Source organism: Microtus pennsylvanicus, chromosome 4 (genome assembly GCF_037038515.1).
Source record: "Microtus pennsylvanicus isolate mMicPen1 chromosome 4, mMicPen1.hap1, whole genome shotgun sequence".
NCBI classification, from domain to species: Eukaryota; Metazoa; Chordata; class Mammalia; order Rodentia; family Cricetidae; genus Microtus; species Microtus pennsylvanicus.
The window spans coordinates 138,952,163-138,978,359 of NC_134582.1; the positions used below are offsets into that span (position 1 = coordinate 138,952,163).

Consider the following 26,197-nt stretch of genomic DNA (forward strand, 5'->3'; position numbering starts at 1 on the left):
AGACATGTATGACATGTGTTCTTGCTTGTGGCTTCACATATGATATTCTATGTATGTGCATATAGTACATGTGTATGAAAATTTACCATACATATATTTACTTTCTTTCTTATGTAATTGGGAGATTACACAAAAGCAAACCAAAATCCAAGAACTAACTCTGAAGAGATAATTGAGCAAAGGCCTTTCTTCCAGCCTGCTCTAATCCTTCACTGACTTTCAGAGAGAGCATAAAGAAACCATTTAGGAATCTGCAAGATTTTTTTCATTGCTTTATTTTTAAACACACATTCTCAAATATTGCTATGCTCCTGGATTTTCAGTCTATTTTTGCAAAGCTAAAACACCGTTTTAAAACTGAAGCTTCAAAACAACTGCTTTAAAACCATTTTTCTCAAGATATTTCCAGCCAGAGCTGCAACCAGGCAGCAATTTAAGGCTGATTAAATTGAAAGTAATTAATGTCAGCATTATTTCAAAGTAATTTTCAGAAGGTCACAATTTTTACTTAAAGTGTGTGGAACCACTCCCCCTAGATGTAGGAGGCAACTTCCTATGGAGAGTACATACTTGTGTTGGCATAGAAGATAGAATTTTCCCTACAAGAGGGTGCTTGCAGACACAAATCCATTTTCACTCCTCCGCCTTTCTCTGCCAGGATTTATAATGACCACTAAATAACTGGGTTTGTATCATTTTGTAGGGCACACCATTCATATATATCCATATATAATATATATGTATGTATATGTACGTGTGTGAATGTAAATGCGTGTGTCATGCATGCTTCAGAGACTGTCATCTGTTGCTCAGTATGGCAGTCCCATCACAACGGTTTAAGAAAATTTCACATGACTCGAGGAAACAGATCATGACATAAAGTTTATTGCCCTTGAATAAAGTACATGTTAAAAACATTCAAAGCCTAGGGAAGTCCACCTTTCCCACAAAGGAACTAGAGAAGGTGGCAGTCTAGAACAGCCATGTGACATGTGCGCTGTCATCAAAGTTCTGCACATTTCTGTATGTTGGGAGTCTTTTTTCACATCTTCAGAATCATGGGGAAATAGCTTTCCATTTTGGATGACCCCAAGCTTCTGTCTTAGCTCAGTGTTATAAAGGATGGAGGAGTGAGATGAGGACACAATACCCTTGGTGACACTTTTGCTTTACACATTAGCAAAATTATAACGAATGTGGTACCTTGCAGACTTTAAATTTAGCTTAGTCAAGTTCAGCCATTACTATGTTTGCTCTGTAATTACAATGTGAACCCTCAGGAGAGATGTTTCAGTAGTTAAGAGCACTTGCTATTCTTCCTGAGGAGCAGGGCTCTGTTTCCAGCATCCACACTGAGTAGTTACAGCTGCCCTGTAATTCCAGCTCTAGGGGAATACAGTGGATTCCTTCTGGGTTCCACACATTCCTGCACACATATGCCAATACTCACAAACAGACTCACACATACACATAATTAACAATTAAGTAAACATTAATAATATGAAATTTATTAGTATGTTAACTTTTCAAATTTTATGTTATGTGACATTGGAACAAAATTCTAATTCTTCAACTTCTAATGCAGGAAAATAGCATATTGAGCACTGGGAAATATACAGTGTATGGGGAAGTTAAAGGGGAATTATAATTACAATAAAACCTTTATAAATACAGCCCCTAGTTTGGGCATGGGGTTGAGTCCTTTTAAATGGTGCTCTCCTTGTGCGTTCACCCATGGATTGACAGGAATTCCAGAGCAAACCAGTAGTAAATCCTCTTCGCCAGCTTGAAGAAGATCTTTATGAAAACTTCGATTGGAGATTATTCTAAATACTGTAAATTATTTAAGACAACTTGACAATTTTTGAAAAAACCAATGCTTTATTCTAAAAGGTTCCTCTTGCTGGGTGTGCTGCTCAGAGGTGAAAAGTGTTCGTACAAAACCACAAAGTGAGGATGAAAACAAAGGGCATCTCAAACATGTTAGCATAGCCACTTATCAACTGCACCACTCGCTCACTGTTGTAAGGTTTTGAGACTATTCACAAAGACAAATAAGTAAGTAATTAACTTTTCTTTCCCTCCTTTACTTCCATTGATATTTTTTAAACAAATAATGTTACAAAAAAATACTCAAACATGACATGCAACTAAATTTACCCAAGCTACCATCTATAGCTTCCATTTTGAACCTCTGTGCATTCTTGACTTTGTAGAATTGATTTATATATGTATATTATATCAATAAATGTCAACATAAAAGTATTAGCATGGTCTATATGTAGGTACAACCTTAAATAATAACTTTACAGTTCTGCCAACCTAAAAGTCATTTACACCTTTATTTTTCTGTGATGAAAATATATGCATAGAAGCAACTATTTTGTGTCTTTAAGTACATCGAGTGGAAATGTCTGCAAACATGCTGGATTTTGAAGCCGAAATCTCTGCCTTAACAGCTAACATGGAGACCTCTCCTTTCAGATTCGTGCTGGCCTCAAGACTTCAGTCTGACTGGATGCTGATGCTCTATTTTGCACACACTCACTTGACAGTGACAGTCACCATTGGGCTGCTTTTGATCCCAAAGGTATTCATCCAGTATTGTGTTTGTTCTTGCAGGGCAGTTGTCTGAGGCACATGGAGTTTTTACTTCTTTTAAAATTACACATAACTATGGACAAAGGGAGTATGGGGATTTGCTTAATGCTCCAAAAGTTGCCTCTAACATTTCTTCCCAGGAAAGTGAGTGTCTGTTTTTTTGGGAAATTATTAAACATCTTAAATAAAGTGTAAGGACCTTAATTTATACCAGATTCCACTATCTCTTTCAGTCCCTTTCCAAATATTTTTATTTCTACTTCACTCTTAGTCATTATGACTTATTCAAAGTAACTCTTGCTGAAGCTGGCAATATTAGCAAGGTTGTTTTACTTTTGGTTGTGAGCCTAACCCTTAACGGCTGGGCAATCTCTCCTAACCACCAACGATTTTAAGGAACTGCCGAGCTAAACAACTTCTCTATATCTGCCTTCAGAGAAATCTTGTGTCAAAATTTCAGAGAATTTTTGCATAATAAAAATTAGTGAGTGTGATATTATGTATAGAGGAACCTCTATAATGGCATATTCTGGTTGCGATTTGCCTAGGATTAAAGGGGAAGTGAACTCAGCCGATGTAGATTCTGGATGGTTCTTACCTTTACCTAGCTGTGTATTGTAACATCGGCCAAGATTCTGATCTGAGTTTTAGTTTCCTCAGAAGTAAAACTTAGAATAAAATAAGATGACTTTGGAGTTTGGGCTAAAAGTAGATGATACAAGTTAGAGCATTGTAATTATTATCACAACTATTCTGATGTTTACAGAGAAACGTATCACAGCAGCTAAACCCACAGTTGTGATCTCTTGTCTTTCACACCTGGTTTCATCTCACTTATCACATATAACCGATAGGTTCAATCTGATTAAAAAAACTAAACAATTACAAACAGTAAAATATCAGTTTTTCTGCCTCCCTGAGTAATGCTAACTGATCACAATATTTCCAGAGGTTACTTTGCTACTGTAGTTTATCTACGCTCTTTAAAACTTTGTAATACAAATTACATATTTATTAGGTTAATAGAAACTCTGACTGTTCCTTCTTAAATTATTACTGAACTAGAAAGAAATTTAATCTAATGTTCATGCAAAATCCTTATTCATGAATGCTCACAGCACTATTATTCATAAAAACCTAAATGTTTGTCAGCTGATAAATACATAAGTAAGACATAGTATATCTTTATAATGGAAGCAAGCTATTTGTTAATAAAATGCATTTAGTGCAGGCTAGGGAGATCATCAGTCAGTAATGCACTTGTTGTGCAACCATGAGAACTCTTTCTTAAACTTATACTGTGTCAACAATTGTGGTTGAAAACGATTCTGTTCATGTAGGTGTCCTCCAGGTGCCATATAGACTTGGGACTCTACCATATTTAGCTCTCACATCTGGAAGTCTATGGTGCCTGTAGGTCTCACAGGAAAAGAGGAAAAGCAGGATTTAGTCACCATGGTTTTTCAATAAGTGCTAAGTACAAAACACAGATTGTTGTTAAGTAGAAGATTTCTGCTTCCGTGTTATTGTGTGCACATGGATAACTGGTGTTCTAGTTTTACCCTGTCTCTATGATAAAACATGTTGAGGAAAGAAGGAATTTATTTGGTTTACAGTCCCAAGCCATAGTCCACTGCAACCAAGGGGAAGTTGAGCAAGAACTTAAGTGGGTATTCACATGACATCCACAGTCATGAGCAGAGAAAAATGGGCGCCAGCACTGGTCTGCTTGATTGCTTCATCCAACCTTGTTTCATCTTAAGTAGTTCAGGCCCCAATGCCTAGGGGATGGTGGCACCCACAGTAGTAGAAACCTTCCTACATTAATTAACAACCACGACGGACTTACACAGACATGATGAACCAACCTGATAAAGACAAATACTCAACTGAGACTCCTTTCCTGAGGGATTCTAAATTGTTGCAAGTTGACATTAAAAAAAAAGCAGCACAGTTGACTAAGCTAGTCATTTAATGACAACTGCCTTTAAAAACCTTTGCATCATAAAAGAAATGATCTATTAAATTTTAAGTATAAATACACTCTGAAAATTACACAAGATTAAAGTCCCAATTAATACTGAACACACAGTTCATTGTGCACAAACCCGAGTTCCATTTTGCTTTCCTTTGCATCAATGTTTTCACTGTTGGTAACAGTTGACCAAGTCTGGTGGAGCTATCTCTGCAGGATCTACCAATTTTTAAAGAAATGTTTGAACTATTGTTAATCTGGGCAGAGAGAATATGTTTTCTAAACTGTTATCTCAATTTTCATAAAACGTTGTCTCCATATCGTTTAAGGCATGACTAGATTGTTCTTTCTTTCCTGCCTTCTGTCACTCACCCAACTCACTCTTCCTGACTTCGATACCTAAGAAAAACACAGACAAGCACACCAAACCAAACAACAGCACATGAGAAAAAACAAAATGTGAGAAAGGGGGAGCTTGATTAAAAATGATGTGCTTGAGGCAAAAACTCTAGTGTCAGTTAAATCTTCCACTTTAATTTAACTACCATCTGAGTGAGATGCCATTAAGCAAGGTGATACTGTGCTCTACAGGAGTCCCATGTCTTAGTCAAGAGTTCACTGATGGCCAGTGTGCGACTGGGATCACATACCCTGTCCACCGGGTTTTAGCTAAAGCCACATGCATAGCTGAAAAGTCACATCCCTGTCTCTAGGGTAATTATCTGTATAGATGAATAGATTCTCACTGAAGCAGAAATTATTGCATTACATAATTCTATATCCAGACAGTTTTCATCCATGCATAAGTACATCAAATTCCTTTTCCTATGGAGGCTTTCTTCTAATTCTTCTACCTATTTTTTTCAAAGAGCAAATATATTATGGAAAATGAGTAAAACCTAACTCTGGAATCCTAAGGAAGAAACAAGGGTAATGTTGAGGTGGAAGAGTGAACGGAGTGATGTTGCCTTACAGTCAGCTCTAGCACATCCCAGGGAGAGCAAACCACAATCATAGCCACAAAGCATTGCTAAGTGTTGACTGGGTGAATCCGTCTAGATGAAGAAATCAAGTTAGCCCCAGATGACGTGCTGTCTAACAAAGGGTTGATGGCTACAGTTAACACTGAATATCTATTGCAGTTTTCACATTCAAGCAATAATCCCCGTGATGACATTGCTACAGAAGCATATGAAGATGAGTTGGACATGGGTCGTTCTGGATCCTACCTGAACAGCAGTATCAATTCAGCCTGGAGTGAACACAGCCTAGATCCAGAAGACATACGGGTAAGGCCAGAGGGACCTTTTTTTTTCTGTCAGATCAGTTCATACAGACAAGTGTGTGTGGATGGGGGCGCATATGTAGGCTCAGGTTTCTGTCTGCTTTGAAGAAAAAGAGAATGTACGTTTGTGAGCCTGAAGGCATCTGGGAAGTAAGACTTCAGTGTAGAATCATGGTATAATTGTGCTTCATAAAACTGCCTCAGCAGCTGGGTGGTGGTGGCACACGCCTTTAATCCCAGCACTTGGGAGTCAGAGGCAGTCGGATCTCTATGAGTTTGAGGCCAGCCTGGTCTACAAGAGCTAGATCCAGGACGTGCTCCAAAGCCACAGAGAAACCCTGTCTCAAAAATCAAAAACAAACAATCAAGCAAAATCCAAACAAACAAAAAAACCTGCCTCAGCTCTCCCACCTGCCTTGGTCACACTTCCTGTCTTGCCTGGCTTGTTGACATCTCATGATTTTAGCAAGGTAGCAAACACCTGTAAGCAGAGAGTCTGGCTTGTTTAATACAATGTGTGAAAATGGATCAGCCTCTGAAGGCAGATGCTTTGCACTGCTGTTGCCAGGTCCAGCTCGCACCAGTCAAGACTGTATCGGTGGCAACACTGCTCCCAAGACCTCACAGGGTTGATGTGCAGCGGCTCTCGGGACATTGGGTTTTCTTATAGCTGGTCTCAGTCTTGATCACATGAGTTAAAAATTCCAAGTCTTTGCTCCATGAAGCAAAGTAAAACCTATAAATTTGTATATTAAAGTTCAAAGTTTGTTTAAGGGGAAAAAAACCCAAAATTAATAGAAAGTTAAGAACAAGGAGAAATTGATGGGTGCAGTCATTACAATTGTCCGAGAAAGCTCAATCTCGTTTTCATTAGCACCAGTCAGGTGTTTTTTTGTCATAAAAGCTAAATCTCTGTCTCTTTGAATGTCTTCTTGTCCCGACAGGATGAGCTGAAAAAACTCTATGCCCAGTTAGAAGTATACAAGCGCAAGAAAATGATCACAAACAACCCCCACCTACAGAAAAAGCGGTGCTCCAAGAAGGGCTTAGGCCGGTCCATCATGAGGCGTATCACCGAGATCCCAGAGACAGTCAGCAGGCAGTGCTCCAAGGAGGACAAGGAGGGTACGGATCATAGTGCGGCGAAGGGAGCAGGCCTTGTTCGGAAGAACCCCGCTGAGTCCTCAGGGAACACAGGGAGACCCAAGGAGGAGTCCCTGAAAAATCGAGTCTTTTCTCTCAAGAAATCCCATAGCACGTATGACCATGTGAGAGAGCAGACAGAAGAGTCCAGCAGCCTACCCACCGAGAGCCAGGAGGAGGAAGCCACAGAAAATTCGACCTTGGAGTCCCTGTCAAGTAAAAAACTGACACAAAAGCTCAAAGAAGACAGTGAAGCGGAGTCCACAGAGTCCGTGCCTTTGGTGTGCAAGTCAGCTAGCGCTCACAACCTCAGCTCCGAGAAGAAGCCTGGGCACCCGCGCACGTCCATGTTACAGAAGTCGCTCAGTGTCATTGCAAGTGCCAAGGAGAAGACACTCGGGCTGGCTGGAAAAAACCAGACTTTAACTATGGAAGACCGATCTAAGTCCCAGAAACCTCTGCCAAAAGATAGAGAGTCAAACAGGAAGTACTCAAATCCGGATAACACAGACACGAAAGATTCCAGCCTCCCAAACTCCAATCATTTGGAGGAGCAAAGAAAGCCTCAGAAATCCGGGATTATGAAACCACAGAGGGTCAACCTCCCAACTGCCAATTCTGACCTGAGCCCCAGTACCAACCAGATAAAGGACAATTTTGACATTGGAGAAGTGTGCCCTTGGGAGGTTTATGATCTGACCCCTGGTCCTGTGCCTTCAGAACCAAAAGCTCAAAAACACGTATCAATTGCAGCTTCTGAACTGGAACAAAACCCAGTTTCTTCCTTGAAGGAGAAGGCCCACCTCAAGCCTAAGGCAGCTGATGGTCTTCACCAACTTAATCACAAGAGCTTAGACAAGACAGACGTGTGCCCCTGGGAGAGCCAAGGTCCGTCCCTTTTGGAAGACGAGAATCGACTGATTTCTAAGACTCCAGTTCTACCCGGGAGAGCTAGGGAGGAGAATGGAAGTCAGCTCTACACAGCCAGTGTGTGTGCTGGGCAATATGAAGAACTGCCCCCCAAAGCCGTGGCATCGAAGGTAGAAAAGGAAAAGCTCAACCAAATGGGAGACCAGGAGAAACAGACATCTGCCTCTGAGGGCACCATTCCTGGCTCCTGTAACTCAAGGAATCACTCCCAGCCACTTTTAACGTCGCGAGCAGAAGTATGTCCTTGGGAATTTGAGATCCTAGATCAACCAAACGCTGAAAGAAGTGTAGCTTTACCTGCCTCCTCCGCTTTAAGCACAAATAAGACAGCAGGGCCTCGGAAATAGGAGGTCTCGGGGGCACTTTCAGAGTGCTGCACCCTGGGAAGAAAAAGGGTCAGCCACAGTGTGATAGAAAAGAGACCTGAAAATCAAAAACTACCAAGAAATTCTTGTCAGCTTGGGGAAATACGGCACACTGTGTGGTGAGGTAAAGGCGTGGGCTGGAGAAGGCTGGAAGCAGCTGTGTGTCACAAGGAAAAAGTCTGGCTCAGTCACGAAAAGTCATTCCCAGAGCAACAGTGGGGAGAGCTTGGATTTCAACCTGTCTCATGGACATTGCCCAGTCAGTCTTTACCCGTGGGATCCTATGCAAGTTTAACCAGGAGGCATGGATTTTAAGATAGGGGAAGCTTAGATCTGTGTGACTGAAATTCTAAGTAGCCAATCAAAACACCTACTTTACCTATTTAACCTTGGTAGCACTGCTAACTTAATGCACCCCAGTACCTTTTATATAAATGATTGCTCTCATTTTCTTAAAATGTATGTTTCAGTACATTGTTGTGTCTCATATTCAAGCATTCCAGATTGTGTAATTTTTGCAAATAACTTTGATATTATGTGATACAACACATTTATGCAATCCACAGCTACTCAATTGTCATTGCAAACTACTGAATACCTGCTATCTATCAACCATAGTTGATTCTTGGATTACAGTAAGCTTTCTCTGGCTTAGGAAGCCATAACTGTTATGATGCAAACTTTTAGTTTGGACCGTGGTTTCTATAGCGTGAAGTTGGATTTGAGTCTATTATTTCCCATCATAGTTTGTTGTAATGTCTTAATTTTTAAAATAGAAGTTGAGTTTCTTGTTTGCACTTCTGGTAGGGACTCTGAAGCTTTATTAGTCCTGGAGATCAAGTGGTCCCGCTTTGTCACATGTCTCAGTAAGTTAAGGACAACTTATCCATTGTTTGTTCCAAGTCAGAGCTAGCCCACCCCAACGCATTGTCCTTTTGAACTCTTTCAGTATTTGGTATTAGCCCTTCCTAAGGCAGAGGCCGAGAGAGGAAACTGTGCAGTGCATTATTACCAATGAAAGAGGGGACTAGGGACGCTGTGAGAATGAGAGCATACTGCAGGGCCAGGAAATTGCCTTTCGCATCAAATACAGAAAGGTAGCTCAGAAAAGCACTTTCAAGGGATTATTTTTATAAAGAGAAAAATCAACGATCGCATCAAGATCATTATATGGATATATTTTTATTATGCATACTGAATATATGATATTTTAAATTACCTTAAACTGTTTATTCTCATAAGCTTTTATTCATTGCTTCACCTAGGTGTAGAACTTGCTGGGCTCAAATCCCAAAGAGATTTTATAACCTGACTTACTCAAAGCCCATAATGTATCATGGGCTCTTAATTCTCTCCAGCACCAGAGCTTAGAAGTCCTGTAAACTACCATTGCAAGCCACCTAGCTCAAAATGCAAACATAAGATTTGTTTGGAACCCCCAAAGCATATCTTCTAAAACTTCCTGCATTCCATACCCACCTCCTAGCATGAGTGTCCTGAGTTGCTGACTTGGCTCTAAGAATGCTATCTTGAAATAAGATTCCAAAGTTCCATCACATTTTATGAAAAGATGAATCACTTACAACTGCATCCCAGGATTGCATTTCTTCCTTCATAAACACTGAACTACTGCTTATTTGGCCAAGACATTTTTAGCCGAAGGAACCATTCTTTTATTTGATGAGCAACAAGGAGAATTTGCTAGGAAAATGGAAGATGGGGAGAAGGAATCAGAAGGTAGATACAAGGCTGTTTTTATTCTCAGTGGAACATATACAACAATTATCTATCATCAAACTTTTCTCAGTGTTAATTTTTTTTATTTAAAAGTAAGCAAGGCAGAACCATGTATAAATTGCCCTCACCTTTTCTTGCTTCATGCATTACTCAGGTTGGCAGGGTGGGTTTGGAAAGCTATAGAAATTGTATTTTTAACTGCTGCCTTCATTAATTTTGATCATCCCCTTCTTTTCCAATCAGAACCTATCTGCTAGATGACTGTAGAGTATCTCAAGGAGCATTTGTGAGCTTGGTTTAGAGTTTCTAGACTCGCGTACTTGTTTCACTTGTGTCTGAGATCCATTAGCACTTGATTCACACTGAAAATTACATAGTCAACTGTCACTGATTTTTGCACTTCAGAATGATCCTGCTTGACAAATGGCTTACAGATTTTCCAAATTATACCTTAGTGACAGTCTGCCCCCACCCCAGATTACTCTCCACTATCACAAATCAGGGCTGATGCCTAGGGTCTTCCCTAGCCTTTTGTCATCACTTATCACCAAAAGATATTGAACTGACTCATTGTGGAAGCATTCCCCCCCACCCCCCGGCTGAGAACAATAGAAAGTGCATACAATGTGAAGGTTGCACAAACATTTGCTAGGTTGTCCTTTTCAATGCATGTACAGGCTGCATCCTGTCATTGTTTTAAGCCAGGGTTTATAAATAAGTAGATTTATATCAGTCTTAATAGAAGTGTATATTTTATGCAAGAATTAAATGCTTTACAACATAAATTATGACCCCACCCCTTGTAAGCTTCGGTGGCAATACGGATTGAAACCCGACAGTTGTCTTGTATTTGCTTCCTAGGTTTCTGCATGCAAGCGGGGATAGGTAGGACTGACAACACACTGCCTTTGACTTCTAGCACTTAGCAGCCGAGAGTTGTAGAGTCAACAAAGCTGTAAGTCTCTTCACTTAACCTGTGGTTCTTCTAAAACTATTATCTGAATCTACAGCATCCCACCATGATATATTTGGTAAATTTATGTTGTGATGTGTTACAGCATGTAAATAACTATAACTTCTCTGCAATAAAACATTTATATGATAATGATTAGTGTGTTCATCTATCAAAAGTTGATTATATTTATTCAACTCATTCAAAGGAATTACAAGTAAATCTGTGCCTTTGGTTCAATGCATGTATGTGGTGTGTGTGTGTGTGTGTGTGTAAGAGAGATTTTCTTACTGCCTATCTTTGGCAATAAGTAATTAGCCAAGAGTAACTACCGATAAAAAGGTGATTATTTGGTACAAGTAAAACTCATGAGGCTAAAGGTTGTGAATTTTAAAAGTTTCTATTATTCAGTTAGACTTTTTGTTTATTCAACACACACACCAGTCAGTCTGCCAGCCTGCTAAGCTGTGATGGTATGATGGTAAGCAGGGTTCCTCATGATATCCAGTAATGCACAGACGACACCAATGGGCATCACTAAGTTAAGGAGTCAGAAAATTCAATTATAAATCCCAGAAAAATGTCAGGAATGAAAGGGACAATGTAAAGCTGAGAAGGTGACTGGGAATCGACCTGCAAGACATGTTTCAGTTCAATACTGGTTTATCCCATTGTTCTGGATGGTAACAAAAACTTTTAGCAGGGTACGGTCAAGCCCTGGGATAAAGGAATCATTAAGAACATCCAAGGAATGTGCTGCAGTGAACGAAGAGAAAAGGGACCTGGACCATTTCGAGAAGTAGTGTGAGTCTTGGTAAGATGAGAGCCCAGGATGGAAACAGGAATCCTGCTACTACATCAAAATGACATCTTCAGGTGGCCGTTTTGTTATCCTTATGTAAAGAAAGAATGCAAACAGTTAAACAGTTATGACAAATATCATATTTGTTGCTGTTTGGGCTAGCATCAGATGCTTTGCATTCTCTCCCTAAAGGAAGCTGTTGCGTCTGCTGTCCATGCTGTGGGGGTCTTGAAATACTAGGTTGGAAATGGACGCAGCAGCTCTGAGCTCATGTCAGAGCAGTCTGTTTCTTACTAGAAATACGAAGCAACTCCAGAAAAAGATGCAAGTGTCAAGAGGGCAGACCAGGGAGCTGCGCCCGCAGCTTAGCGCCAAGCTTCTTCCCTTAGATGAGAATCAGCTATTGCCTCTTCCCATCTGCTCACACTGTGAGCACTCCATATGCGATGCCCACTATGAATAGAGTCCTGGGAGTCTGTGACTACAGCTCTCTGAACACACCTATCAAGAGAGAACACAAAAATTAGCCAGAAATGAAAATCAATCCTACAGCACATTCTCTTATGATAAAGGGAATTATTTCAATATAGTCACAGGTGAAATTGCAGAAGATATCTGTGTTATTTTTATTTGTACATTCATAGTTCTGGTTCTGTTTTTTTTTTGTTCTAAATTTAGAGCCTGTTAAAAATTCTTCAGTAAAATATTTCTATCAGAAATGTATTCCATCACACATAATGAGTACAAGCTGGTCAAGATGTTATGTAGTATATGGCATTCATTTCTCCAAAATATTTACAAAAACGGAAGTATCATTGCTTCAATTTTGGCTGTTTTTCTCCTCAAACATTTGTTTACAGAAATATACAAGACCAAGTTCAAGAACACTGTGTGCTCAAATTCAGCATCAACTGGGTAAAAGGTAGATAATGGAATGTCTAGGTGGATTTCTAACTTTTCTCTCTTCCTATGTGGTGTGAAAGTCACAATTTTCCAGAAATAAAACTGTCTGATCAAATGAAAATGGAAAATGGAAGATAAATATAGGATAAGCCTGTGCTACTCAACAGTCACACTCTAGAGAGAAAAATAAACAAGGCACAGATAAAATATCTGTGACAGTCTGTGTAGAACATACTACTATTTCAATTCAACCAGCAACGGAAAAGATAAATGTAGTTTGTTGTTGTTGTTGTTGTGGATAAAAGAGAAAAATCATACATTTTCCCCAGGATATTGTAGGGATTTAATTCTTCCATGATATTTGTCTTTTTCCCGTGACCCACTTCAGGTTCTCCCTTTTCTGTCTCAATATCTTTTTTTTTTTTTGAAGGCTTTGTTTTGTATTGAAAAGGAAAAAAAAGTTTCCGCCTCTTCCCAGCCTCTCATTTCCCTCCCCCTCCTCCCCCACAGCTCTCCCCCTCCCTCTCCAGTCCAAAGAACAGTCAGGGTTCCCTGCCCTGTGGAAAGTCCAAGGTCCTCCCCCCTCCGTCCATGTCTAGGAAGGTGAACATCCGAACTGGCTAGGCTCCCACAAAGCCAGAACATTATGTAGGATCAAAACCCCGTGCCATTTTCCTTGGCTTCTCATCAGCCCTCATTGTTCGCCATGTTCAGAGAGTCCGGTTTTATCCCATGCTTTGTCACTCACAGTCCAACTGACCTTGGTGAGCTCCCAATAGATCAGCCCCACTGTCTCAGTGGGTGGGTGCACCCCTCGTGGTCCTGACTTCCTTGCTCATCTTCTCCCTCCTTCTGCTCCTCATTGGGACCTTGGGAGCTCAGTCCAGTGCTCCAGTGTGGGTCTCTGTCTCTATCTCCATCCATCACCAGATGAAGGTTCTATGGTGGTATGCAAGATATTCGTCGGTATTGCTATAGGCTAGGGTCATTTCAGGTTCCCTATCCTCAGCTGCCCAAGGAACTAACTGGGGACATCGCTTTGGGCTCCTGGGAGCGACTCTATGTTCAAGTCTCTTGCCAACCCTAAGGTGGCTCCCTTAACTAAGAATTGTGGTTCTGTGCTCCCCTATCCAACCTTCCTTTATCCCAATCATCCTGTTCCCCCAAGTTCCCCCCATCCTCCCCTTCTCACTTTTCTCTCCCCATACCCCCATTCCACCCCACCCACAAGATCCCAATTTTCGGAGTGAATTATTTCATGGATGTTCAGATGCCTACACCAGAAAGTTTTTCCACAATGTTTGCATGTACAAGTCTTCTGTTTCTTTGTAGTGTCTCTCCTTTAATGTCTGTTACACCTACTGGAATTTTTTAAGGTTTTTCCACAATGCTCATGCATAAGGTTTCTCTGCAGTGTGCCTACGTTCATGGTTGTTACGAGTACTGGGGTCTTTGAAGGCTTTTCCACAATGCTTACATGCATAAGGTTTCTCTCCTGTGTGAATTCTTTCATGAATGTTTAGATAAGAAGAACTGGTGAAATTTTTTCCACAATGTTTACATGCAAATGGTTTCTCTGCAGCGTGGCTCCTCTCATGTCTGTTACGACTACTGGGATTGTTGAAGGCTTTTCCACAATGCTTACATGCAAAAGGTTTCTCTCCATTGTGGCTCCTCTCATGTACATTACGAGTACTGCGGTTGTTGAAGGCTTTTCCACAATGCTTACATGCATAAAGTTTCTCTCCAGTGTGAATTTTTCCATGAATGTTTCGATGAGATGAACTGGTGAAGTTTTTTCCACAATGCTTGCAAGTATAAGGCTTTTGTCCAATGTAACTGCTTTCATGACTGTTATGATGATTGAATTGGGTGAAGGCTTTTCCATAATGTATAGAAGCATCTGGTTTCTCTCCTTTGTGAGTTACTTTATGTTTCTCAAAACATGTTGCATATTTAAATGTTTTGCCACATTGCCTACAACTGTACCTTTTCTCTTCAATATGACTTTTTTCATGGTTGGTAAGCACACTGAAATCAAGGAAGGATTCTTCACAGAGATTACATACAAATTGTTCCACTTCTTTATGGTTCTGTTCATCATTCTGTCCCCGTGTGTATCTCATGAAGGCATCCTCATTAAGTTTATCTCCAGTATAAGGTCTCTCCTGAGATTGATCTAAACACAGACTCCTACAGGCTTCTTCACATTGTTTTTTTCCTGGGTTTCTCTTCAGGAGAAGTTTCAAGTACTCTGGAAGACATGTCTTTAATGATCATACTCTCTGGACTAGCTTGCTGGTTTTTATCACATTCATTATGACATTCACTTCCATGGTCTTTCTCAGTCCTCTGAATTCCCATATTCCTGCTGAGATTTTTATAGTCCTCTTCAATATTTTCTTCTAGTGCTTTTTCTATGGAGATCAGGTTCAAAAATGTTTCCTTCATCACATCTCTGTAGAGCTTCTTCTGACTAGAATCCAACACAGCCCATTCTTCTGAGGTGAAGTTCACTGCCACATCCTCAAATTTTACTGGCTCCATTTTGTACTTCTGTTGGGTCTCAGTTTCCTCCCCAGAGGCCTGCAGTCAGCAAAACACAGGGCCGCCCCAAATAAGTCTTCACAAGGATTCCCTCTACTAGGCCACCTGTCTCAATATCTTTGTTTCAAGATGAGTGTGGCTTTTATCAGGCAATGAAAATAATTAGAATAAAATTACAGTATTTAATAATCTTACCTGGCTAGTAATACACAGGGGCAATCCCAGGGTACAAGAAGTGCTTGCTTGCTTGCTTGCTGGCTGGCTAGCTGGCTGGTTGGCTTGCTTGCTTGTTTGCTTGCTCTGTTCAAGTACTAGCATCCATGTTTCTGGAGTCCTCTGTCCCTTCTAGGCTTGTTTCAAGAAGTCACTTATGTCTCCAACTGCACTCGCTTGCCATTTGGCTGCATGCTGCTCTGAATCGTGTCTAAATTACGGACTCTAGAGTTTGTTTCATTCATTGCTGTATCCCCAATTCCCAGCAGTGTTTTTCCATGAATTCAATAAATACTTCCCAAATTAAAATATTTGATTTCTAATCAGTGTTCAAAATACATGCAAAAAGAAAGAGAGAACCTGAAGAAATTACATGTTCAGCCTTAACAGATCTTCTATATACAGTCTACCAGTTTTAGATAATCCTCAGATTATAACTAAGCCAAATGAATCCTACCTTTCTGGTTTTGTAAGTACTGGTTTCCCCACATATGAAAAAAAGAAGGCTAAATCTCAAGCCATGATCCATGTTTTTAGACTTATAAAAGATATTTTTGTATGTCTTAAAAAGTAAAAAAAAAATCAGGCTGTAGGAACTAGCTGTTAACTGTTTGGTTGCATGAACACTGGAAATTTAGCTTTGGCTAGCTCTATACCGCCAAGACTCTCCTCCTAGGCAACAGATTTTCTGAGAAATGAGATAGCTAAACTAAACATTATTGATATTTGACTGACTAGAGTTTTCACCCATGTATCTAAGCTTTGCTATACAAAATTTTATAGAGATGTAGTCATAACATGCATGCTAGATAACTATAAATAATGTGTGAAACAAAACACATAGATTACATATATAAACATATATGCACACCCAACTTATTGGCAATAAGAAAAAATAGATTGAAAGCATAAAAATGTCCAACATGGTAAAGATATTAAAACATCAAGAGAAATATTTTTTCCTTTTCAATCTTAAAGACTAACAGATTTAAGCCCATATGGTGAATGATTTGACTTGTGAATCTGACTGTGCTTTTTCCAGTACTTGTTGCATACAGTAAGTTGAAGAATGAGGATCTATTTTGTGATCCTCAGACCAAATAGTACAAGAAAAATCTCAATAAATTGGAATAAAACCAGAGTTAAAGGATGCTCCAGAATGAAACATGAGAACATGTACTCTTGGTACATGAGAAAACTTGAAATAGTTGTTTCAGAATACCAAGTTAAGAGCTGGAAAGATGGCTCAGTGTTTGAGAGCTCTGGTTGTTCTTTGAGTGCTTGGATTCAATTCCCAGAACCCACATGGCAGCTTAAAATCATCTGTAACTGCAGTTCCAGGTGATCCAATGTTCTCGTCTGACCTCTTTGGGTAGTAGGCACAAACATGGTGCACAGACACACACACAAACACTCATACACATAAAAGAATAAAACAAACAAACAAACAAAACACAAAGTTAAGGTACTCAATTTCTGGGCCACTCAATAAAAACCAGCCTGAACCTATTTTCTGGAACACTGGGAAGCTTGAAAGGCTTCATCTTGAACACACACAGGCTCTGTCTTCTTGAACACACACAGGCTCTGTCATCTTGAACACACACAGGCTCTGTCTTCCTGCCTCTGATAGTGTTCCGACTGTGCAATCACCTACAGCCATGTAACATACCCAAGGGTGAGGTCCCACAAAGCATGGAAAAGTAGGATCAAGGTTTACCTTTCCTCTTGCCCTCTATATCTACCTGCTATATTTTGGTTTCTATAGCTCTTAATGATTAACTTTGATCATAAATTTTAAAGCAAACAGAACTAAAACTTGCAATGTACTTTTTTGAAAAGTATACGTAAGTTGGGATATATTTCAGAGTTAGTATTTAATGGATACAAATAGAAGTAAATACTGCTGAGATAAAACAGACTTATGAAAGTAATCAAGAGACCTGTATCTGTCTTTGGTATGCTTGACTGAGGAAGAATCCATCAATGTACTGTTTATGTTTGTCATCTGAACAAGAGAAGTAATGATATAACCTGAGGCCCCTTCTAGTTCTACAGTTGAGATCTTCTCTGTGTATGTGTATATACATATGTATATATATGTATGTGTGTGTGTGTGTGTGTGTGTGTGTGTGTGTGTGTGTGTGTGTACCTGCATGCACAAGTGTGTATCAATGTGTGTATGTGAAACTTCACTTCCGGCTATATGGCTTTGCTATAATGTATAGAGCTAAGTAACTCCTTCCTAATGGCCTCATAAATATTTGCAAATTTAAAATCATCTAAAACACACACAACCACACACATGAATTGGAGTAAAATTTGGTGAGCATTTTCTTGTCCCTCTGAATTTCTTTATACTTTATGACAAGAAATATTTATGGGGATCCGTGTGGTTTGGAAAAGGGAGAGAACCATGAGAAATTTGCTTCAAGAAGCAACATGAAGCTGGATCAGCCCGAAAAGGAAGCAGAGGAAGAGCAAGTTCTTTTCTTGATTCTATCTATTCATTACACTTTTCACGGTGGCTCGGTCTATGATGGAAATGGGCAGCTTCAGATGGAGCACTGAAAGCTGGGTGAAAAGACTGCTTAAGGCCAAGTTTTAAATGAAGTTCATTCCAGTTTGTCCTAAAGGTTAATGCAACAAGCAGTACACAGCTAAATGCAAATCCAGTTGCTCGTTTCTTTGTTCCATTTCTTAGAATGACTTTTCCATCATTTCCCCTAAGATGATATATAGTTGATTTTTTTAACTCCTTTTTTTATTGAGAAAGGAAAAAAAAGTTTCAGCCTCCCATTTCCCTCCCCCTCCTCCCACCCTTCTTCCCCTCCCCCCACCCCTCTCCCCCTCCCTCTCCAGTCCAAAGAGCAGTCAGAATTCCCTGCCCTGTGGAAAGTCCAAGGTCCTCCCCCTTCTGTCCATGTCTAGGAAGGTGAACATCCAAACTGGCTAGGCTCCCACAAAGCCAGAGCACGAAGTGGGATCAAAACCCCGTGCCATTGTCCTTGGCTTTCATCAGCCCTCATTGTTCGCCATGTTCAGAGAGTCCGGTTTTATCCCGTGCTTTTTCACTCACAGTCCAGCTGGCCTTGGTGAGCTCCCAATAGATCAGCCCCACTGTCTCAGTGGGTGGGTGCACCCCTCGTGGTCCTGACTTCCTTGCTCATCTTCTCCCTCCTTCTGCTCCTCATTGGGACCTTGGGAGCTCAGTCCAGTGCTCCAGTGTGGGTCTCTGTCTCTATCTCCATCCATCACCAGATGAAGGTTCTATGGCAATATGCAAGATATTCGTCAATATTGCTATAGGATAGGGTCATTTCAGGTTCCCTATCCTCAGCTGCTCAAGGAACTAACTGGGGACATCGCCTTGGGCTCCTGGGAGCGACTCTATGTTCAAGTCTCTTGCCAACCCTAAGGTGGCTCCCTTAACTAAGAATTGTGGTTCTGTGCTCCCCTATCCAACCTTCCTTTATCCCAATCATCCTGGGATGAAGAAAGTGTGGAATATATACACATTAGAGTACTACGCTGTGGTAAAAAACAATGACTTCTCGAATTTTGCATGCAAATGGATAGAAATAGAAAACACTATCCTGAGTGAGGTAACCCAGACCCAAAAAGATGAACATGGGATGTACTCACTCATAATTGGTTTCTAGCCATAAATAAGGGTCATGGAGTCTACAATTGGTGAACCTAAAGAAGCTAAATAAGAAGGTGAGCCCAAGGAAAAACATATAGTTATCCTCTTGGCTATGGGAAGTAGACAAAATTGCCGGGGAGAAAATTGGGATCTTGGGGGTGGGGTGGGATGGGGGTAAGGGGATATGGGGAGAGAAAAGTGAGAAGAGGAGGATGATTTTTTTTAACTCTTTGGGGGTCTGCCACCTCTCAAATAAATACACAGAGATTTATTCTTAATTATAAATTTCCAGCCTTAGCTTGGCTTGTTTCTAGCCAACTTTCTAATTTAAATTATCCCATTTCTCTTTAACTATGTTTTGCCTCCGAACGTTTACCTTTCTTTATTCTATATATCTCTTTCCTTCTTACTCTGTGGCTGGCTGTGTGGCTGAGTGACTGGCTCCCAGCGTCCTCCTCTCCTCCTTTCTTACACCTCCCCCTTCTCTTTTTGAGCCTAGATTTCTCCTTCTGTTTATTCTTTCTGCCTGCTAGGCTCACCTATTTCTATTTCCTGCCTAGCTATTGGCCATTCAGCTCATTATTAGACCAATCAGGTGTTTTAGATGGGGAAAGTAGCACAGCTTTACAGAATTAAACAAATGCAACATAAAAGAATATAACATATCTTTGCATCATTAAACAAATATTACATCCATAAACAAATGTAACACATCTTAAACTAATATTTCATAACATTTCCCCTTTTACCTAAATAAAAATAAAAGGCTTTAGCTTTAATATAGTAAAACTATATACAACAAAACAGTAATCAAATAAGAATTACATTTACAATATTCAGTCCATTTGCATTTAGGAAATTCAGAGAAAATACTCCATTATCTATATTAATTTAGTGTTTCCAATCTAATTTACTCTTCTGTCATAACTAAGGAAAACAATAACTCTATTTAGTTTCTAACTCCATCAAAGATCCCAGATGGCTGTAATATTAATTAACAACAGAAACCTCTGTAATATAGGGGCATTCACTTTCAGGTATAGAATATCTGGTAGACTTTTCAGTGAAGCAGGAAATTTGAAGGACTGTCCCACCTTGTATTGGCAAAGTTCATTAATCAGTTTCCTCTGTGTCTTGAAGAACGCCTAGCAACTCTTCTGTAAAGCAGAAATCTTGAAGGACTGTCATGCCTTGTTTTTGGCAAAGTTCAATGGTCTTTTTCCTGTTTTTTGCTTGTCCAGTTTGCACACCATACTGTCAGCAGTCAAAACAAGAACAACTTCTTGCCCAAATGGTTACATTGAAAGTAAACTCTGCATGAAGTTTCCTTGATGTCCATCATCCCTTTATGAAGTAAATTGGTACTGTCAGGAGCAAATGTGTCTTATTGTCATGAAAAAGCTTAGGTTATTAAACATCTTAAATGTCATATTCTGTAGGTTTGGAAGTGTTTGAAAATCGTCTATCTGTCTAAAATATACCTATCTAGCCTTAAAAATACACCTAATGTGACCACAAGTTTGATTAGTATAGATTAACTACTAACCTCATTTGTTAATTATACATTGCATTTCTATATGAGCTACATAAGCACAATACCCCAAACAAGAATAATAACATATATACAGTAAACAAAAATAACTTTAAATTTGTATCAATATAACAAAATCCATGCTAATGCCAAATATCTGAGATTAATAGCTGTCTTTTAGCCTATGTTCTTATATTCCACTAAATGATAACAAACATCTATAAATCACCAAATAACCAACAACTTCTCACACCACCTCTTGAGAATGTAGGCATTGTATTCTCTAAATTGCTTCCTGTAAAGGCATCTTTAGTGGGTTTCTGAGAAAATTGAGATAATTGGCAGGTCCTTGGAAGACCAACTATAACCTTGGTTGATATATATTACCTTTCAAGATTCAAGAGGTCTCCTCTGAGAAAACCTTATACATATTAATCCTGAAGGTATCTGCAGCCTCTCGTTTCTTGTGGAAACAAATGCACAACCTCTTCTCCAAAACTTTTTAACAGGCATTTGACATTTTTGACTTTCATTTCAAAGTTAAGGCATGCCTAAAGTATACAGGCTGGTTTATTTCAGCTGTCCTTTTTCAATCCCATGTCTCTTAGCAGCTGTCAAAAAATTCAAAATCAGCACAATACTGCCTAGGATCCAGACCCCTGGGTACTTTACATCTCTATGTGGCCTTTTCTTTTTTATTATTTTATTTTTCTCTTTAAAGACTTTATTCTTTTTAAACTATGCTTTTCTATGACTGTCTATCCCTTTCTATTTTCTTTCTTCAGCCTACACACATTGTTAAACACACTGGAGCCTGTTTAGAGGTTTTTTTCCCTTTGTCTGAATCTGCTTTACTCTATTTCTAGCTTTGTAGTCTGCAAGAGCAAAAACTCTGCTACAGTGGTGTGGCTGGGATCTCTTCCACAGCTCTGGTGGTTGCCTCTACCTGCTTCTTACATCTTTGAGAGTTAAGGCTAAATCTTGCAGGCCCAGTCAGAGGTAGGTGGCTAAGAATGGCATTCAACCCCCACAGCACTTGAATGCCGGTGCCTGCACTGTGACAGACATTTTTACTTAGTATTTTTGTTTCTACTTAACATGAAAAAAGACTGTTTAAGTGCTTTGTTATATGGATATGGCAGAGTTTCTTAAAGGAGCCATATCTTTCTTTTTCTTTTTTTTTTTCTTTCTTTTTTCTATGTTTTTTTTTTTTGTTTTGTTTTAGCCTTCTTTGGCTCTATGTGGAAATTTGAGCCCCAACTTTGGCATCCAAATGTAGTTGGTCTTTTTATGTTTACCTGGTAGAGCTCTGTAACCCAGTTCTCAAATAAATACACAGAGACTTATTCTTACTTTTGAATTCACAACCTTAGTTTGACTTATTTATAGCCAACTTTCTAACTTGAATTATCCCTTTTCTTTTTAACTACATTTTGCCTCAAGGCTTTTAAGCTTTTTTATTCTATTTATCTTTCTTTCCTTCTTGCTCCATGGTTGACTCTGTGCCTGGCTGTGTGGCTGGGTCCTGGCATCCTCCTTTCCATCTTCTTTCTTGCTCCTGCCTCTTCTCTTTTTGAGCCTAGATTTCTCTTCCTATTTATTCTTTCTGCCTGCCGGCCCTGCCTGTTTTTCTCTCCTGCCTAACTATTGGCCATTCAGCTCTTTATTAGATCAATCAGGTGTTTTAGACATGGAAAGTAATTCAGCTTTATAGAGTTAAACAAATGTAACATAAAACAATGCTACTCAACAGTGCATCGTTAAATAAATATTACACAACATAAACAAATGTAAAACATATTAACATAATATTCCACAATGGTGGTTTTTATCTTTGACAGCAAAGCGCATTTCTTGGGAATAACAAAAAGATGGATCCTGTTTTCTAGTCTAGTCTACTAGTCTCTCTTTTATTGGGAATTTGAGACTGTTAATATTTAGCATTATTTCTAAAAATATATATTATTTTATTGGATTTGCAGTATTTTCTTAGACATTCTTTGATTAAGTGTTCTAGTATTGTTTCTTTATTCCTTGTAACCTCTTGGGTGTGCTTATTTAAAAAGTATTTCTTTAGTATCTTCTGTAGAGCTATCTGGTCATAAGTCTCCTTAATGTTTTTTTTTTTTTTATCATGGAAAGGTTTTATTTCTTCAGTTTTAAAATACAGCTTTGATAGTATTATAATGGTCAGGATGACAGTTGTGGTTCTGTGGAACTTGGTGTACATCTTTTTAGGGCCTTAAGATTTTGAACATTTCTATTGAATAAGCATGTATTATATCATAGGCCTGCCTTTAAAAGTGACCTGACCTTTTCTCTTCCAACTTTCAATATCCTCTCTTTATTCTGAGTTTTTAATGTTTTAAATATACTATGCCATAGGGAGTTTCTTTTCTTGTCCTGTCTATTTGCCATTCTGTAGGTTTCTTCAACTTAACTGGACATCTATCTCTAGGTTTAAATTTTTTTCTTAAATTTTTTGTTTAAAATATTTTCCATTCTCCTGTTATGATATTTTTCCATCTTAGATGCCTATACTCCAAAAAAGTTAGGTCTTGATGTGGTGTCCCAAATCTCTCCTATGTGCCTCTCATATATTGGCAGAAATTTACCTTTGACCTCTAATGATTGGTTCAATTATTATCTTGTCTTCCATCTCTGATAATCTGGTCACATGATTCATTCTACTGGTGGAGCTTTTCTTTCCATTGAGATTTTTATGAGGCTTAATGAGTTTTTCATTTCCAGAATTATTTTGGCTTGGCTTTCCTTATGTAAGTATGTTTACTGAATTCTATTTTTATATATCATGTTGACTTTTTTATTTCATTCAAGTCTTTGTGTTTGTTCTCTTGTATTATAATCATGATGTTGAGTTGGTTGAATGTGATTATAATCATTGTTTTGATTTTTGTCTGAAAGTTCTTTTACATCATTTTCATTAGGGTCTATTACTATGGTATGAGTAATTTTAGAAGAGATATATTGTCTTGGTTTTCAGTGTGTGTCTATGTGTTGTTTGTGTTTCTGTGCTAATGCTGGGATTTGAGTATCTAGAGTTAGTTGGCTGGTGAAATCTTCCTTCCCTATTTTCCTTTCTTTCTTTCTTTTTTCACTTCTTCCTTTCTTTATAAGTTACATTTTCTCTTTCAGTTTAAACATTTACAATATTCAGGAGGAACACGAGCTGTAATAGAATTGTGATATTTTTCTGCTCTGTGAGACTATTATTGAGAACCACAGGCTCTATCAGCCAAGCCTTTCTCTGAAAGTCAAGTACTTCCTGGTGCCTGCAGCCATTTGGGCCAGGTACGTGGAGCTAATTTCCTGAGGCATCTTAGGTGGTCCTAAATTTGAGAAGCTGGATCCTTTACCTGGTACCTGAGCCTGCATGTTCTAGGCAAATAGAGTAGGTTTATTAAGTTTGGCTTTCCAAAAAAAGAGAAGATATTTGTTCTACAAAGCTAATATAAGAAGATCAAATTTAGAATGGAAGTTTTGCTTTTTTCTTGAAATTTCTTCATAGTCTCCACCAATGAAACTCAAGCTTCTGGACCATTTGTCATTGAACCCAAACACACATGTATCATCTGTTAACTTGGCATTATTTTCAGAAATTAGGAGTTATCAGAGTTGGATTAGATGGATTCCTCTAGTAGACAATTGTGAAGGGCCAGAATTTATGTCTAAGTAACTCATCTTTTCTCTTAAAGGGTATTGGTATTCACAGTTATCAGTAAGTACAACTAACAACAGGAAGATAAGGATGACAGAGTTAATATGAGGTAAAATAAATTAAATTTGACAAAAAAAATAGATGTACCAAACTGGAACTTATGTGTTGTCTCCAGTGGTCTTAGAAGCCAGTAAGTTTCCCTGTCTCTCTCAGACAGTGGCTTCTATGCTGCCACATATTATATGAGTTGTTTTGCTTCCCACTGGAGGGAGCAGGTTTGAGTTTACAAAGCAGCCGATACAATTCAAGTTGTCACCATGGAAAAACTATATGGTTAAATAAACAAACAAACAAACAAGCAAATAGAGGTTACTTAATTTCACCTAGTTTGGGGTTTTGAATTTTAGTTTCTGTCTTCCCATCTGACTGCATGGCAGGAATTGTGGGTTTTGCCCAGTTTTATTTTTAAGTTCTTGATAATTTAATCTTAGAAATTTAGTTGGACATAAAGTACCGTGAAACAAACACTGTAATTTTTTCCTGCTTGGTGTAGCCAGATGACTAAGTTCTACTAAGTATGATGGAAGCAAAAATACCTTTTGTGACTTCCAGGAAGAGTCCTTAAAGGTGGCCAAACATACCTATTATTCTACCTTTTCTTATAATTCCTGGAAACTAAAGTTCTAATGAAAATGACAAAAGACATCTTTTGTCACCTGGTTTCTTATTGAAATCCCCTGAAATATTCTCCTGAATATTTTAAATCCATTGGAGATAAACAAAGAAAAAAAGTTGTGCTTTCAAATACCATGACTTTGCTTCAACTTTCTCCACTTTAAGCAAAACTTTAATTTTAATGAGTTCATCTGTATATGCAGCATTTACTGCTACCTTAGCTACACATCCTTCCTTCTGAACACTCTGCTTCTTATTTAGTAAAAGAGATTGTTCTTTTTATTTTCATTCTGACAGTGCATGTAAAGTCACATATTTCTGTTCTTCTGTGTTCAGTAAACCTATGGAGAGTTTTAGAACTATGCTTTCAGATGGTCCGTTGAATAATGCATTGCATCTATCCAAAAATAACTCTACCATTTAGTTCCCCCAGTTGAGTTACTTAAGAGGGAAAGTGTTTAAGAGGGGAATATTAGATTCCTTTTATATTTCATTAAAGTTTCTGTAGTAGATATAACAATATGCACTATGGTTACCATTTAGGGCCCACCTTTCTTGATGCTCCTCTTCTTCCCCTTTGCTGTGTGACTCAGGCTGCCTCTGGTCCTGAGAAAGGACAGAGGCTTCTTAGCACATAAGAATGTCCGTGTGGTTGTCTCTGAACAATGAAGTGTGATCCGTAATGAGTCTTCACCTGTCTGAGCAAAAGTTTTACTGGTTCTGTTGCCTCTATCACAAGAATGCAGGTCTGGAATAGTGCATAGATGTAAAATGAATTTACTCATATTTTCTCCTCTTCAGTATCGCCCCTCTAACGTGGATCCCAGCGGAGAAATTATAGTGGAGCCGAGCAGCATGACTGAGGTGTGGCAGACAGAATGGAACCAAAGGAAAACCACTTTCACTGGAAGCCACGAGAATGCAGGAGTAATGTTCACTATGCCATAACGCAAAGAAAACTGACTGATACAGAAATTAGGACCGAAAGCGAGATACTGCTATAACAGCCGTCAAAAATGCAAACTGACTTGAGGGTCAGGCAGTAAATGGTCAAGAAATTGGGACAGAAGTTGACTAGTTTAAGTAGTAAAAATAGTGATATTGTTGTCTGAAAAAACCCACTTGGTAGGGAGACAATACCTTTAATAACCTGTGAGTTGGAGCACACTCACAATCTATGGTTGGAGTTACAAGCTGTGAGTGAGTAGATGAA

At 39.0% G+C, this 26,197-nt stretch overlaps 1 protein-coding gene across 1 annotated transcript in view; it reads left to right on the forward strand.

Annotated features, from left to right (window-relative positions):
* The window catches only part of Gpr158 (G protein-coupled receptor 158), a 352,600-nt gene extending 341,459 nt beyond the window's left edge, over window positions 1–11,141 (forward strand). The window contains exons 9-11 of the mRNA XM_075970642.1: window positions 2,485–2,590; window positions 5,719–5,865; window positions 6,806–11,141. Of these exons, the coding sequence (XP_075826757.1) occupies window positions 2,485–2,590; window positions 5,719–5,865; window positions 6,806–8,281 (1,729 nt within the window). The 3' untranslated portion in view covers window positions 8,282–11,141. The remainder of the gene's footprint in view (window positions 1–2,484; window positions 2,591–5,718; window positions 5,866–6,805) is intronic.
* Window positions 11,142–26,197: the final 15,056 nt, after the last annotated feature.